The following is a 15,078-nucleotide window of genomic DNA, read 5'->3' on the forward strand; positions in this document are numbered from 1 at the left end:
ACATACACATTTATAAGCACAAATGGGATAGTGTTATTATTTCTTGGAGAGAGAAAAAAGACCCAACACCTGGCCGGAATGTCTGTCAATTTCTTTATAGCAGTTACACATTTTGTACCAGAATCACTTGGTGTATTAATTTTAGACACAAACACTTGGCTGGGTCTTGTATTAGATTCCGTCCAAACTCATTTCGAGATTCTTACCATAACTTGTATTTATGTTTAATAGCTCCATCTGACTTGGATGACTTTGATGATGTTCTCAGCCGTACCTCATCCAGACTCTCCTCATCGGGTAACAAGGGTGATCTTGGGTCAATTCAGAAGGGCAATCAACTCCCAAAGATAACTCAGAAAGACAAGAAAAATCGTGAGTATAAATCAGTGTCCTTTGTTTTTTTGCGATAAGGTAAACAGAAGTGATTTTGGTAATTTAGGAAGAACAGGGGAATTCAAGAAGGAGCAATTTTCAAGATTTTGAATTATGAGAGATAGAGGAAAAATCATGAAAATATAAGCAGAATTTTAAAATAGCTAAGTAGGACAAAAAGCATGCACCAACAGCAAATCTGCTAATCAAGCCTGTTAGCTGCATTTAGCATGTGTTTCCCAAGCTTCATCTGCATACTACATGTAGGGCTTGAACTATTTTTCTAGGATTTTCACTTTTAAAAATTCCATACTACATGTAGTGCTTGAACTTTTTTTCTAGGATTTTCACTTTTTAAAATTCCCTTTTTTATTATGTTTTATAAATAATGTTGCAGAAGATCACCAGATTGTGTGTTTAGAATAAAGAAGAACACACAGTTTACTTTTAATAAAATGGAATACTAGGGACATACAATGCCTGATTATTGTCACTGATACTCAGTTGTCTGCGAGTCTTGTCTTTTATTACTATTTCTTGCTGTACATATATTTTCTCTTCTTTCTTGCATTGCGGTGTGAGCTCTCTGCAGAGTGGATTTGGCGCATTATCCTTATTAGAATGTTTCTTATGTTTTGCTAGCCCCTTCTGATATTGATCTGATGTCAAGTATGATGGGCCGTATCTCCAAGCTTGAGCTTCAAGTCAAGTACTATGCCAAGGAAATCATTGAAAAGGTGAGTGAATTTAATAGCCTGCTTTGCTATTACATGTAAATTATACTCCCATAGGCCCTGTAATGAGTTTACCTGTTAGATAAAAAAAACTATTACATTCATTATTCGTGAAGTCTTGTGTAATGACACTGACTGTGCTTTCTTTTGTGCATTATTTTTTATTCCAGGATAAGAAGATTAATATATTGGAGGAAAAGATTGGCTTGATGAGAAAGTATCAGGGTGAGCTATGTTTTTTTTTCTTACACGTAATATTTGCCGGTTATCAATGTTACATTAAGACCTCATAATACTAAAACTACTACTAATAACTTTACCTGCCGAGCTTTGTTTAACTATTGTGTGATATTTAACCATTTTTGTCTCAATAGCAGAGTATGACTATAGGCGCCGCTTTTCCGACGGCGGCGGCGTCAACACCAAATCTTAACCGAAGGTTAAGTTTTTGAAATGACAGCATAACTTAGAAAGTATATGGACCTAGTTCATGAAACTTGGCCATAAGGTTAATCAAGTATTACTGAATACTAGCAGAGCCCGTGGAAATTCCACGGGTTTTGGGGTGTGATTAAGTTAAATAGAATTTGTTGTAGATTGACAGGTTTATTCAAGATAGGGAAAGAAATAAACATTTGAATTTTTTAAGAGAACATTTTAAAAGGTTGTGGTTGTGGTTTGAAAGGAATGTGAAAGTTAGGACTTTATTTGAAGTCGTAATTTGTTTTGAAAAATATATGATTGATTAAAGGTAATAGTGAAAAAGTAAAAAGTGATAAAGAGTTTAGGATTTTGGTTAATAAAAGAAATACAGATAAGAGAATTAAAATGCTATTGAAGTTGAACGAATATGATATTTAGTTAAAGTAGGGTTTTGAAATATTGCCCCTCATTTTAACTATAAAAAGGGAAGTTTAAAAAGTATTTGGTTTTGGCGGATCTACATTAACCCTTTTATTTACTTGTTCAACGTATTTCATATTGCATTAGCTGATATTCATTTTATCGCGCCCGCCTTATATTTTTTTTTTTTTTTTTTTACTGTTTCTTATTTCTATTGATCCCAAAAAGTAAAGAAGGAAGAAAACATTTCAAAAAGACGCAAGTTAATTTTTTTAATGTGAATGTTGTGTGATCATGGAGCTATGGTGTGATGGTATTCTAATTAATTCATCATTTTTGTTATAAGACTGTAAACCTGGTGGATGTGAGGGAGTGGCCTGGATGAAAGGAAAGTAAACATGTGTCCAATTACTGATTTGCATATGTGCATTCCCTACATTCCATGCAAAGAGTAAAGGAGAAGTCCACCCCACCAAAAAATTAATTTGAATTAAAGGAAAAATAAAGTATTGCAGAAAATTTCATGAAAACTATGATTCAAAATTTAAAAATTACTATTTTGACATTGAGAAATTTGCCTAATTTTACAAAACAATTATATGCTCATCCTGGTCAATGTGCAAATTACAGAACCGATTATGTCACACACACACTCTAATTTCTTGTGTATTTTTTTTTGTTTGATACATGTACATGACATGAATATTTTATTTTAATTTTCTCATTTTCTTTAACAAATTTTGAGAGGGATTTTAATTCCTCCATTAACATAAGTTTCCATGAATGTAACATATTGTGATTCGATGAAGAGTTTTTATAACAAATTTGCTAAAATGCAACCAAAATTTAGAAAGTAATGTGATGTGAGTGACATAATCAACTCTATTTGCATACCATTGTTTTGTGTATATAACTGTTTTGTGTTAAAAAAGGGAAATTTCTCTATTAATTCAAAGATTTTTAACTCGCTTCCCTTCCCACCCCTGCCCAAATAAGTGTAATCAAGAACTTGAAAATCAAAAGTGATTAAGAAGAAGTAAGATTAAATCATAGTTACTAATAGCTCCATGATTTAATAATGCAGGCCTAAATAGAAATTCGCATGAAAGTAGAAAGAGAATAAAGCTGGGTAGGAACGGGGAAGGAATATGATTTAAAGAAAAAGCAAAAATATATCCACACCACCCCCCGAAAAAAAACAAAAAAAAACACACATTCCTGCGGGTTCGATCCAGTGTCCCTGCACACGTCAAAACATTGTGCTTACGTAAGTCGCCACAGATCGCTTTCATGCCACTTCCGGGTTTTTTAATGCTATATTAAATGTTGTAAGTCTGTGCTCCGCTGTTGACCAATCAGAACGCGGCGTTCGGAGCGAGACGACCCACGTGACGTGTCTGTCGTCTGTAATGGTGAATGTCGGGCTACAACACGCGTGTCTACGGCAATTTTCGGTGGAAGAATCGGATGACGACTTGGTCGTGCGATGTCGTCATGGGCTGGGAGTGCGGCGAGTCCGTGAAGAGTGGAAGGCCCAACACGCGGTGCGATTTTGAAGCCCGGGCGTGGCGGATCCTGGGAGGAGATAAGGTTCAACCGATCACCCCCCTTCGGGCTTAGAGTATTCATGTAATAGATTCTGCCTGAGTTTCAGGTCACATGACTAAGGTCAAAGGTCACTTAGGGTCAATGAACTTAGACCATGTTGGGGAAATCAACATCAAAATCTTAACCTAAGGTTAATTTTTTGAAATGTCATCATAACTTAGAAAATATATGGACCTAGTTCTTGAACCTTGGACATAAGGTTAATCAAGTATTACTGAACATCTTGCTTGAGTTTCACATCACATGACCAAGGTCAAAGGTCATTTAGGGTCAATGAACTTTGGCCAAATTGGGGGTATCTGTTGAATTACCATCATAACTTTGAAAGCTTATGGATCTGATTCATGAAACTTGGACATAATAGTAATCAAGTATCACTAAACATCCTGTGTAAGTTTCAGGTCACATGATTAAGGTCAAAGGTCATTTAAGGTCAATGAACTTTGGCCAAAATGGGGGTATTTGTTGAATTACCATCATAACTTTGAAAGTTTATTGGTCTAGTTCATAAGACTTGGACATAAGAGTAATCAAGTATCACTGAACATCCTGTGCGCATTTTAGGTCACACGACCGAGGTCAAAAGTCAATGAACTTTGGCCATGTTAGGGGTATTTAGAGGTAATTATTAGATTGTTGTCATAACTTTCAAAGTTTATAGATATTGTGTATAAAATGTGGATATAGGGGTATTCAAGTATCACTGACAAGTTTTAGGTCACATGATCCAGGTCAAATGTCAATGAACATGGTATTGTATCATTATATGAATGGTGTTTTTTGTGAATAATTATTTTATAGTAGTTTTCAAAGTCAGCACTGCTGCTATTTTGAATCGCGTGATGCAGGTGAGACAGCCAGAGGCATTCCACTTGTTTAAAAATATTTCATCAATACTTGATAAATACTTCTATAGGAAATATAATAGGAAATTGTATGTCTACCAACTTCAGCTTTCACTGGAAGCTACTATTCTTCTAGCCTAACCTGTGACGCACTTTCATTTTATGGGTTTCTTCACTGCTTTCTCCCTTTCTACTATTATGATCCACTCTCACAATTTAGACTAAAAGTTATGACATGGTCAAGGAGGTTTGTTTATTTATTCATGTTTATTTCAACAGGGAAGCCCTTTCAGTTAGCAAACTGATTTACAAAGGGGCCCGTTGGTTGGCCAACAGTGAAGAATCTTTTAGTCTTTTGACCAACTATTATAAAAAGGGCTTCTGAATTCCTGTCAGATTGTCTTTGTCTAAATGAGGCTTGATTGTTTTCATTTCAAAAGATCTTAATCGTGTTCTGATTGGAATAGATTACCAGATCAGTAACAAGGTGTTTATTTTTAATATTTGTGCTGAAGACTGGTTTATTCTTATCTAACCTGTGAATGTTCAATTCTCTTTATGCTTTTTTTTTTTAAGGATAAATTACCAGAGCTTGACATCATCAATTATCTTTATAAATGCATTTCAGCATTTTCATGGCCATATACCAGTAGGATAGATCATGATGAAAAAATAGCTCACATTGGCCAGAATTCACAAAGGCGGTTTTGAAAACCCACGGTTGAGCCCATGGTTTATGCAGATTTCCTGTATAAATTACGCTTATTTTACCGCGTATATTAAAAAATGTCCAATGCTGATGCGCGCTTTTGTCATAGTGCGCCAAATCGACGCCTGTTGCTGTGGTTATCCATGCTACTTTATTCATGAGTCCACTCTTAAAACAATTAACTCATGAATAAAATAGAATATCTAACCATGGTAACAAGTGTCAATTTGGCGCACTGTGACAAAAGCGCGCATCAGCAATGGGCATTTGTTATACGCATGCCCGATACGTGCTAAATTAAGCATAATTTATACAGGAAATCTGCATAAACCATGGATTCAACCGTGGGTTTTCAAAACCAACTTTGTGAATTCGGGCCATTGAATTTGACATGAATTAGATTATGTTGTCCTATGGTATGGCTAGTGTGAATACCTATCAGGCCCCATTGAAACCAGTGTCAATTTGGTCTGGTTAGTAACTGTTTGGAGTCAGGCCAGTAACATTGATTTCACTGGACTAAGTAAGTACATATTCATAGGGCTGCATCTTGGGCCCCAGTTTTTACCAAATTTGGGCTGGAACTGACTTTCATCATTTTCTGCCAAAATATGGTAATAAAACAATGCATGGGCGTCAGCGCAGAGGATTATCCATTGTTCATGGGGGGAACATCTATTGTTGCGTCCCCCCTCCAAACTCAAAAGATAATCCTCTGCGCTGATGCCCATGAAATAATGAAATGCAGCATTACTTTCGTACTCTACATGCTCACAACAACATTACATAGAGCATACACATCTGTACGGAAGTCGAAAGATGGTTTTATATTAAGACAAGAAATTCAAAGGCTCATCAATATCGTCAGCTTTTGCCAAATTCTTCCTTTGTTACCTCTGTTTTCTATACAGATGAACCTGACATTGAGTCGCAGAGAGTGAAGGAATTGGAGAGAAAATGTCAGAGTTTACAGGAACAGATTCAAGATATGGAGGTACATGTATGCTAAGACTGCTTTGTCTGTTTTCCATTTGGTTTCATCTCACTTGGTCTAATTTTACTTCATATCAAATAAGTTTGTCTAATAGCAATATGGTCTTAGTGCTGTTTAACCCATTCATCATTTTGTATGAATAATTTTACTGGGGAACACGGTATTTGCATTTTAGAAAACTGAAAACTTGGTTCTCTATTATATCATTAAGTCTGATTAATTGTAATGGAAGTAGAAGGTATCAATGATCAAATCGGGTTTGACTGATAAGGGTATCTTGTTTTCCCTGCTCACAAAATATGAGTTACCAAGTAATGATCAGTTTCTACAGTGTGTATCAAAAAAAAGTTTACACTTAGCAAAAATCCTGTAAAATTATATATTTGTAAAATCCTGGAGATTTTTCCACATTTTAACATTGGTACAGATCCACTTAAGCAAATGACGATATAACTGCCGAAAAATATTTCCGCTTGAGTGAGCACCACTTACTTTTGAAAAGTTAGTGAAAAATGATTTGCGCAGAACTCTGAAATAGTTATGCGAATAAAAGTAGACCTTAATCATGAAGACCATGAGGAATTTAGCTAGTAAAATTGATTTGATGATATATTTTACCCTTTTTAACTTGTTTCCTTGCCAAAAACACATCAAAGAGTGCATTGCGCCCCACCCCACTCCCCCACACACCGAGGCCATCATGACGATATTTGCTTTACACAGAGCTGTGTGTGATTTACATGAAATGGCTTAGGCTTCATTTTCATTTTGTTAATCATTTTCAAGCTTGGGAAAAGTGTGGAGAAACAAGTATAAAATGAAAAATGAAATGTAAACCCACTTTAAATGATACAAACTTAGTGAAAAAATGCTGGAGATGTCTGATATAAACTTTTGTTCAGATTCAGTTATGTCCTCAGATCCAGCTGGCACAAAAAGGGTAAAGGTTGTGCTTACTAAGTGTTGAAATTTCAATTTGGGTGGCAAAATTGATACAGATAGCTTGTATATATCCGTTTAGTTTCAATTGACTAAAAGTGCAAGGGAAATGGATGAGAAATGTTTCGCAGGGTAAATTTGATTTCGCCCTTTCCCCTTCACAAAGCGTGAAAACTGGCATTTCTGCGCAAACAGATTTCTGCGAGCTTTACAAAAATGGACAGTGCTCACTCAAGTGTAACATTCTGTCAAAACTTTTACTTGCATTAGATAGATGAGACCCAAACCCAAGATTATATGTGAAAAAATTACCCACACGTTGTATATTTTTGAATTCCAAGGGCTTTTTCAAAGTGTAAACTTTTTTTTTGATACGCACTGTATAAACTCAGTTAAAAAAGTCAAAGTGCAAACTACAGACATGTGGCATTTTGCAAGAAACTTGCACTCAGATGTAAATCAGTCTTAAGTCCCCAAATTAAGCATAGTGGGAAGTTGCAATAAAGTTTAGCTGCAATTGAATTAAAGGACTTTGACTTGATTTGGGGACGTACACCTGCTTTGTAATTGATCTTAAATTTCATGTAATGCCATGCTGTTGGAGTGATTAGATTGGCTAAAACTGAATTGGAGTGTGAATAGAACTCAGAATCATGACCAATAATATTTGCTCCAACAAGGAATCCCTCCCCCTCTTACGTGTATCTGTAGTTTTGGGGATATATCTTTTGGCTAGAAACATGGCTATAAAATAAGCATGATTAATATAATGTGAGTTTTCTTGAAGTTCAGCTTTTTGTCTCGCCCACATAGTAGAAGGCCAGAACCACTATGCAAGAGACATATAGAGCATTTGTTGTGTAAACGGTATATTGTCTCGCCTGCATAGCAGAGCGAGACTATAGGCGCCGCTTTTCCGACGGCGACGGCGGCGGCGGCGGCGTCAACATCAAATCTTAACCTAAGGTTAAGTTTTTGAAATGACATCATAACTTAGAAAGTATATGGACCTAGTTCATGAAACTTGGACATAAGGTTAATTAAGTATTACTGAAGATCCTGCTTGAGTTTCAGGTCACATGACTAAGGTCAAAGGTCATTTAGGGTCAATGAACTTAGACCATGTTGGGAGAATTATTTTCAAAATCTTAACCGAAGGTTAAGTTTTTGAAATGACATCATAACTTAGAAAGTATATGGACCTAGTTCATGAAACTTGGGCATAAGGTTAATCAAGTATTAGTGAACATCCTGCTTAAGTTTCAGGTCACATGGCCAAGGTCAAAGGTCATTTAGGGTCAATGAACTTTGGCCAAGTTGGGGGTATTTGTTGAATTACCTTCATAACTTTGAAAAGTTATGGATCTAGTTCATGAAACTTGGACATTGGGTTAATCAAGTACCACTGAATATCCTGTGCGAGTTTCAGGTCACATGACCATGGTCAATGGTCATTTAAGGTCAATGAACTTTGGCCGTGTTGGGGGTCTTTGTTAAATTACCATCCTAACTCTGAAGGTTTATGGATCTAGTTCATAAAACTTGGACATAAGAGTAATCGAGTATCACTGAACATCCTGTACGAGTTTCAGGTCACATGACCATGGTCAAAGGTCATTTAAGGTCAATGAACTTTGGCCGTGTTGGGGGTATTTGTTGAATTACCATCCTGACTCTGAAGTTTATGGATCTATTTCATAAAACTTGGGATATAAGAGTAATCAAGTATCACTAAACATCCCCTGTGAGTTTCAGGTCACAAAACCAAGGTCAAAGGTCAGTTAAGGTCAATAAATGTTGGGGTAATTGTTGAATTGCCATCATAACTTTGAAAGTTTATGGATAGAGTGAATGAAATGTGGACATGGGTGTATTTGACAAGTCTTAAGTCACCGTTCAAATGTCATCTATGGTCAATGAACGTGGTATTATGTCATTATATGAATGGTGTTTTTGTGAATGATTATTTTATAGTAGTTTCCAAAGTTAGCACTGCTGCTATATTAAATTGCGTAATGCAGGCGAGACTGCCAGAGGCGTTCCACTTGTGTTTGTGTTTCAACTTCAAATAGAAATGGCATTCATAAGTTTTTTTGGTTTTTAATGAATTTGTTTACAGGACTTTTTATCTGATTACGGCATGGTATGGGTAGGGGGTACCCATGAAGAAGATGAAGCTAAGAGTGCTAAGGTGGATGGACTGTATCAAGAGATTGATTCTGGTATCAAGAGCCAAGAAGTCTGGAGACCAGGTATGATAGGGGGCCATGAAGGGGGGGGGGGGAGGGGCCATTAGGAGCTTAATGCGGGTATCTAAAGCCAAGAAGCCTGTAGACCAGGTATGACAGGGCCATGTAGGGGGGGAGGGGCCATTAGGAGATTAATGCGGGTATCTAAAGTCAAGAAGTCTGTAGACCAGGTATGACAGGGGGTCATGTAGGGGGGGAGAGGGGCCATTAGGAGATTAATGCGGGTATCTAAAGCCAAGAAATCTGGAGACCAGGTATGATAGGGTGCCATGTAGGGGGGGAGAGGGGCCATTAGGAGATTAATGCGGGTATCTTAAGTCAAGAAGTCTGGAGACCAGGTACACTGTATGGTAGCGGGCCATGAAGGGGGGGGGGGGGGCGAGGGGCCATTAGGAGATTAATGCGAGTATCTAAAGCCAAGAAGTCTGGAGACCAGGTATGATAGGGGGCCATGTAGGGGGGGAGGGGCCATTAGGAGATTAATGCGAGTATCTAAAGCCAAGAAGTCTGGAGACCAGGTATGATAGGGGGCCATGTAGGGGGGGAGAGGGGCCATTAGGAGATTAATGCGGGTATCTAAAGCCAAGAAGTCAGGAGACCAGGTATGATAGGGGGCCATGTAGGGGGGGGGGGAGGGGCCATTAGGAGATTAATGCGGGTATCTAAAGTCAAGAAGTCTGTAGACCAGGTATGACAGGGGGCCATGTAGGGGGGGAGAGGGGCCATTAGGAGATTAATGCGGGTATCTAAAGTCAAGTCTGGAGACCAGGTATGATAGGGGGCCATGTAGGAGGGGAGAGGGGCCATTAGGAGATTAATGCGGGTATCTAAAGCCAAGAAGTCTGGAGACCAGGGCCCTGTTGCATAAAAGTTTATGTATTGATTTATGTCATGATTTATGTCATATAGCATAAATCATCACATAAACACAAATATTGATATAAATCCGTTGCATAAAGCTTTATGTCTTAAATCACGACATAAAATCATGACATAAATCCATTTGAATGACATAAATTTATGTCGTGATTAAAATCATGACATAAACGGCGGCTTTCCGCAATAAGTGAATTAAGGGAAATTTTACGATTATTTTTTATAATTATGCCCTTTGTAATTTGATGATATTTTGAGTTTTACTTGGGCCTGTGAAATAATTTTTGTGTCATTGGATAGCCTATGATATATTCTTTCAATATTTAAAAAAATAATAATCGTAAATATTTCCCTTATTTTTATAAGCAAAGCTAGGCCTAAGCATAATAGTTAATGTGCTTGCTTAATTGAGGATTATACATTTTCCTTATAATAATATCATGATTTATTTCAATGTCGCATATTTTTCAAGCACCACCACCCTTCCCTCCCAAAATAATGATAATAACTTTGACTTTCAGTCTAGAATCGCCCCTTTTGTGCTAAATTCAGATGTGATTAAACAAGAAATTTGGTACACACATTGGATGATTTCAAGTCCGGTGTTGGCGTTGGTGTTGGAATTTGGATTGTTTCCCCCCCCCCCTCGGGCTTCCCCTAGCTCCAAAACCTATTTTGTGTGTCAGAAATCATGTTGCCATGGTAACGGCATATGATACGACAAAAAATTGTTTTAAAAAATCAGGCTTTTAATTACTTCATCGATTTTCAACCAATTCTCGTAAAATTTGGTTCACACTTTGAGCATGTTGAGTTAGAGGTAAACGTGTGAAAGAGACATATTTTGTGTGTGTCGGAAATCGTGTTGCCATGGTTACAACATATTACAGGCCCAAAATTAGGTAAAAATCTATTGGTAAAAAGAGATTAATCCAACAAGCATAACACTGAAAATTTCATCAAAATCGGATGTAAAATAAGAAAGTTATGGCATTTCGAAGTTTTGCTTAATTTCACAAAACAGTTATATGCACATCCTGGTCGGTATGCAAATGAGACTGATGACGTCATCCAGTCACTTTTTCTTTCGTATTTTATTGTATGAAATATTCTAATTTTCTCTTCATTGTCAAGTGAACAACCATTGATTCCTCTCTCAACATGTGGAATTAGTATTGTTTAATACTATATGGTTCAGTGAAGTTGGTCCTTATTGTCAAATTTGTAAAAAATGAAATATTGTATAATTCAAACAATAAAAAAAGAAATAGTGAGTGAGGGACATCATCGACTCTCTCATTTGCATGTCACTGGGTTGTGCATATCACTGTTTTGTGAAAAATAAGCGAAACTTTAAAATGTCATAACTTTCTTATTTTACATCCGATTTTGATGACATTTTCAGCGTTATGTTACATGTAGTTTGATTTTTCTCTATTTATTGAAATCAACATTGGCCTTTGATCTACATTTACACAATAAATGGAGAAGTAGATAAAGTAAAAAGTCAGCAGCCATTCAAGATTACTATTCATACTCATACTCTATTTATTCAAATCAAAATTTTTCTGGGGTGTACTTGAACTTTAATAAACATTTCCATTTAAAAGAGACAATGATTTCTGTTATCATGAATGAACTCGCAGTGATGCAATTTTTTTCTCCTCCTTTTCTCCTCTTCCACCCCTCCTCTTCTTTTTCTTCTTCATCATCTTCTTCTTTTCCTCCTCCTTCTTTGTCGTCTTCTTTTCTACTTATTTTTCATTTCTATTATTATGACCTATCATCATTAACACTATAATAATTTTATGATAAAAATCATAAAAAGATATCCACAGTGTCAATATAATGATTATCTTTGAAAAATGAAAATTAGTACTAATGTTAATTTTACTAAGGGTTTTGTGAATACTTCAGTGAAGTCATATAGTTCCCTTGCCAGGTGCAACCAGGCCCATGACGTCATGTCTTCAACAGTCTTGACTCTTGAACAATCTGAAATAAGAAGAATCAATGCAAACAACTTTAGCAACTCAACTTGATCATAACAGTGTTCACATACATGTACATGTCTCTGAAAGATTGTGAAAGAGCCTTTTGAGATTGCAATCACAGGTTTAAATAAAAAAAACCCAAAATAATGTGAAATAAAAAATGAGTTAATAGTCTCCGAATATTACCTTTGATACGCTTATATTGTAGTCAGAATATTTTCATTTCAATCAAATCATTGGAGAAAATGTTCATGTGTGGTGTTACTGAAGGAGGGCAAGGGTGCAGGGTAGGCGACTCACCTCTAGTAATGGGGGAAGTACATGTATATAAGAGAACTTCAAAAGAGGGGAAGAACAAGGAATGGGGGGAAAATACAAGAACACAAAATTGAGGTCAAGGTCATGTTTACGTTACCAACTTCCCACCTGTCCTTTCTACTACTACCACTATCTTATTCTTGAATGCACTTATATTGTGCTTAAGCTTATAAGCTCAAATTGTTTGTCTCTGTTGAGAATCTAATAAAAAAATATAAATCAACTGAATCTGAATCTCTTGCAAAAGTAAAGTGGAAAATAATTGTTACAATAGTATGGATCCAATAGTCTACCTAGATTTTGTTTTCATTTTAAAGAGTTACATTGTTCTTGCTCTTACATATTTTTGAGAATGCATTCCATAATTATATTGTCATTGATTTAAATATTAAGAGGGCTCAGTTCTCAATTGAAACTTGACTTTCTATAAAATTCACGAGATTGATATCCATTTTTGTGAGTAAATTTAAGATGAATTTATTACCAGATGTGGATGAATTGTAAAAAGAGATTCATATTTGAAAATTGATATAACAGACATCACATTTACAACACTCTTAAGAGTAAAAAATATAAAAAATAAATATTTCCAAACTGTATACTTGTATTTACAAGTAGAATGTTCAATAAACACAACTTTATATAAAAACTTACGTTCATACTAGCTTGACCCCCTAATCCAAAGAGAGATTTCTTGTTCAATGGCACACAGTGGCAGAGTGTCTGGACTTCCATCTCCTTCCAGTTGCTGTCCCCTCTCTCTTTCTACCTCTTCTCACCATTTGTGTGGTTCACCTGTTAGAAAAGTGAATACCAAATTTTTCATAGTAACAGAAGAGAATGAATTCATATTTGCAATTTGTATAAACAACAACTGAAGTCCCTTCTTTAAAAAAAATAGTTTTATCATTACAGATTTTGTTAAATATATTTGACAGGGGTGTTGGTACAGTTTTTACTGGCTATTATCAGAACTGTGTAAAAATGAATTATATCCATGAGTGCATTGTAAATACACATCAAAGGCCTAGTCATTCAACCTTGAAATTGTTTGATGAACACACTAAAAATCGGGGTTCAAATTTGAACCTTAGGGGTTGATACAATAAGGGGTGCTAATAAGAGCAATTATGCTCATGTATGCACCTTTATGGGTGTAGCATAAGCTACATGTATGTAGGGCACAGATTTGAACCATGTAATAACGGTTTAAAAATTGAATATTTAATAATGTTTAAGTATTATGCACCTTAAAACGTAAAATGTTGCCCCTCTTATAGTGCAAACAAACATTTCTGGGTGCGAACAATAAGAAAAAGGTCAATTTTGCACCTTTTATCACTTAGGGTGCAATATTACAAGGAGAGTACAAGTGTTTCATTTAGGCTTCAAAATTTTTTTTTTTAATGTTAGAAAAACATATTAGAAAAATGATTAACACACGCAATACATGAATTCTTCTAATAAATATAGGTTTTGATAAATAAGAAAAATGTAGGCCCTATAATTCTATTATTTATACAAAAATTAGGGATTTTCTTTACTTCAAATTGCCCAGGTTTTTTTTATAGAAGCACCCCTTTAATAATTGATCTAAAAAAAATCCTCTTTACAATAAATAGGTAAAAGGAACAAAATATAGTATGAGAAATTCTTGATAACAATCACCAAGAGAATTTCAATTATCACTGTTATTTTTATCCACAGATCAGAAACCAAATCCTGTAGTTACCGGTACCGGGTAATGGAAATGCCTTTTCTCCAAGCATATTATTTGTGCACTGGTTTGAAAATTAATAGAAAAGGCATTTGATAAGGTTTTTAACCTGTAAAACAAATCAAAGAACTAAAATGTGCGCTTTATCCTCATAAGTGTATTAAACTTATCAAACAGATAGCTTGTCTACAGGGCAGCGGCCAGCTCTCAGAGAATATATTCAAATCAGAAAACACAAAGGATACATATATAGATCAATTTTTTGTTGACTGCATGTTCAACTTATTGATTTTGTTAATAAATTGGAAGAGTCTAAAATATCCATCAAAGATGTACTTTAATATCTACATGTATATTAGATATTAACATACAATGTAGTCATCAGTCTCATCAGACAATTTTTTCGTGAAGTTACATGTCTTTTCAGTTCAGTGTTTAACTTAATTAGTTCAGTGTGTAATTCTTTTTTTTTCTTTTTCCCCCCTTCTTTCCCTTTTTGTTCAGTAGTCTCCAGTCTTCGTTAACACAGAGGGTGACCCAGGATTTTCTAAATGATTTTATCACCTTTATTACACACCAATCACTTCGGGTTTTTTTTTTCTTAATGGAGAGGGACCCCCCCAAAAAAAGAAAATAAATAAATAAATAAAAAAAATGTAAAGACAGTTTCAATTTTGGTCCCTAAAATAGACAAATAAATTACAAAATACAAGCTCGCTCGTTCTGCCTGAGCTAGATCTATTCTACATCTCTTGTATTGCTATTGAAAGTACTAGATTAGGTCCCGAATTAGGTCTCGATTTTGATCTATAATAAAAGCATGAATGGAGGGGCCCAAGCCAGACCCAGTCCAGGGGCAGGGCTGCACTACCTCATTCCC

The 15,078-nt window shown here is 35.7% G+C and overlaps 1 protein-coding gene across 1 annotated transcript in view; it reads left to right on the forward strand.

Moving 5' to 3' along the window:
* Window positions 1–15,078, forward strand: part of LOC129258641 (UBX domain-containing protein 11-like) — a 75,337-nt gene that overhangs the window by 26,436 nt on the left and 33,823 nt on the right. The window contains exons 4-8 of the mRNA XM_064098817.1: window positions 232–372; window positions 1,015–1,109; window positions 1,277–1,331; window positions 6,023–6,105; window positions 9,164–9,296. Of these exons, the coding sequence (XP_063954887.1) occupies window positions 232–372; window positions 1,015–1,109; window positions 1,277–1,331; window positions 6,023–6,105; window positions 9,164–9,296 (507 nt within the window). The remainder of the gene's footprint in view (window positions 1–231; window positions 373–1,014; window positions 1,110–1,276; window positions 1,332–6,022; window positions 6,106–9,163; window positions 9,297–15,078) is intronic.

Source organism: Lytechinus pictus, chromosome 4 (genome assembly GCF_037042905.1).
Source record: "Lytechinus pictus isolate F3 Inbred chromosome 4, Lp3.0, whole genome shotgun sequence".
In the NCBI taxonomy this organism is placed as follows: domain Eukaryota; kingdom Metazoa; phylum Echinodermata; class Echinoidea; order Temnopleuroida; family Toxopneustidae; genus Lytechinus; species Lytechinus pictus.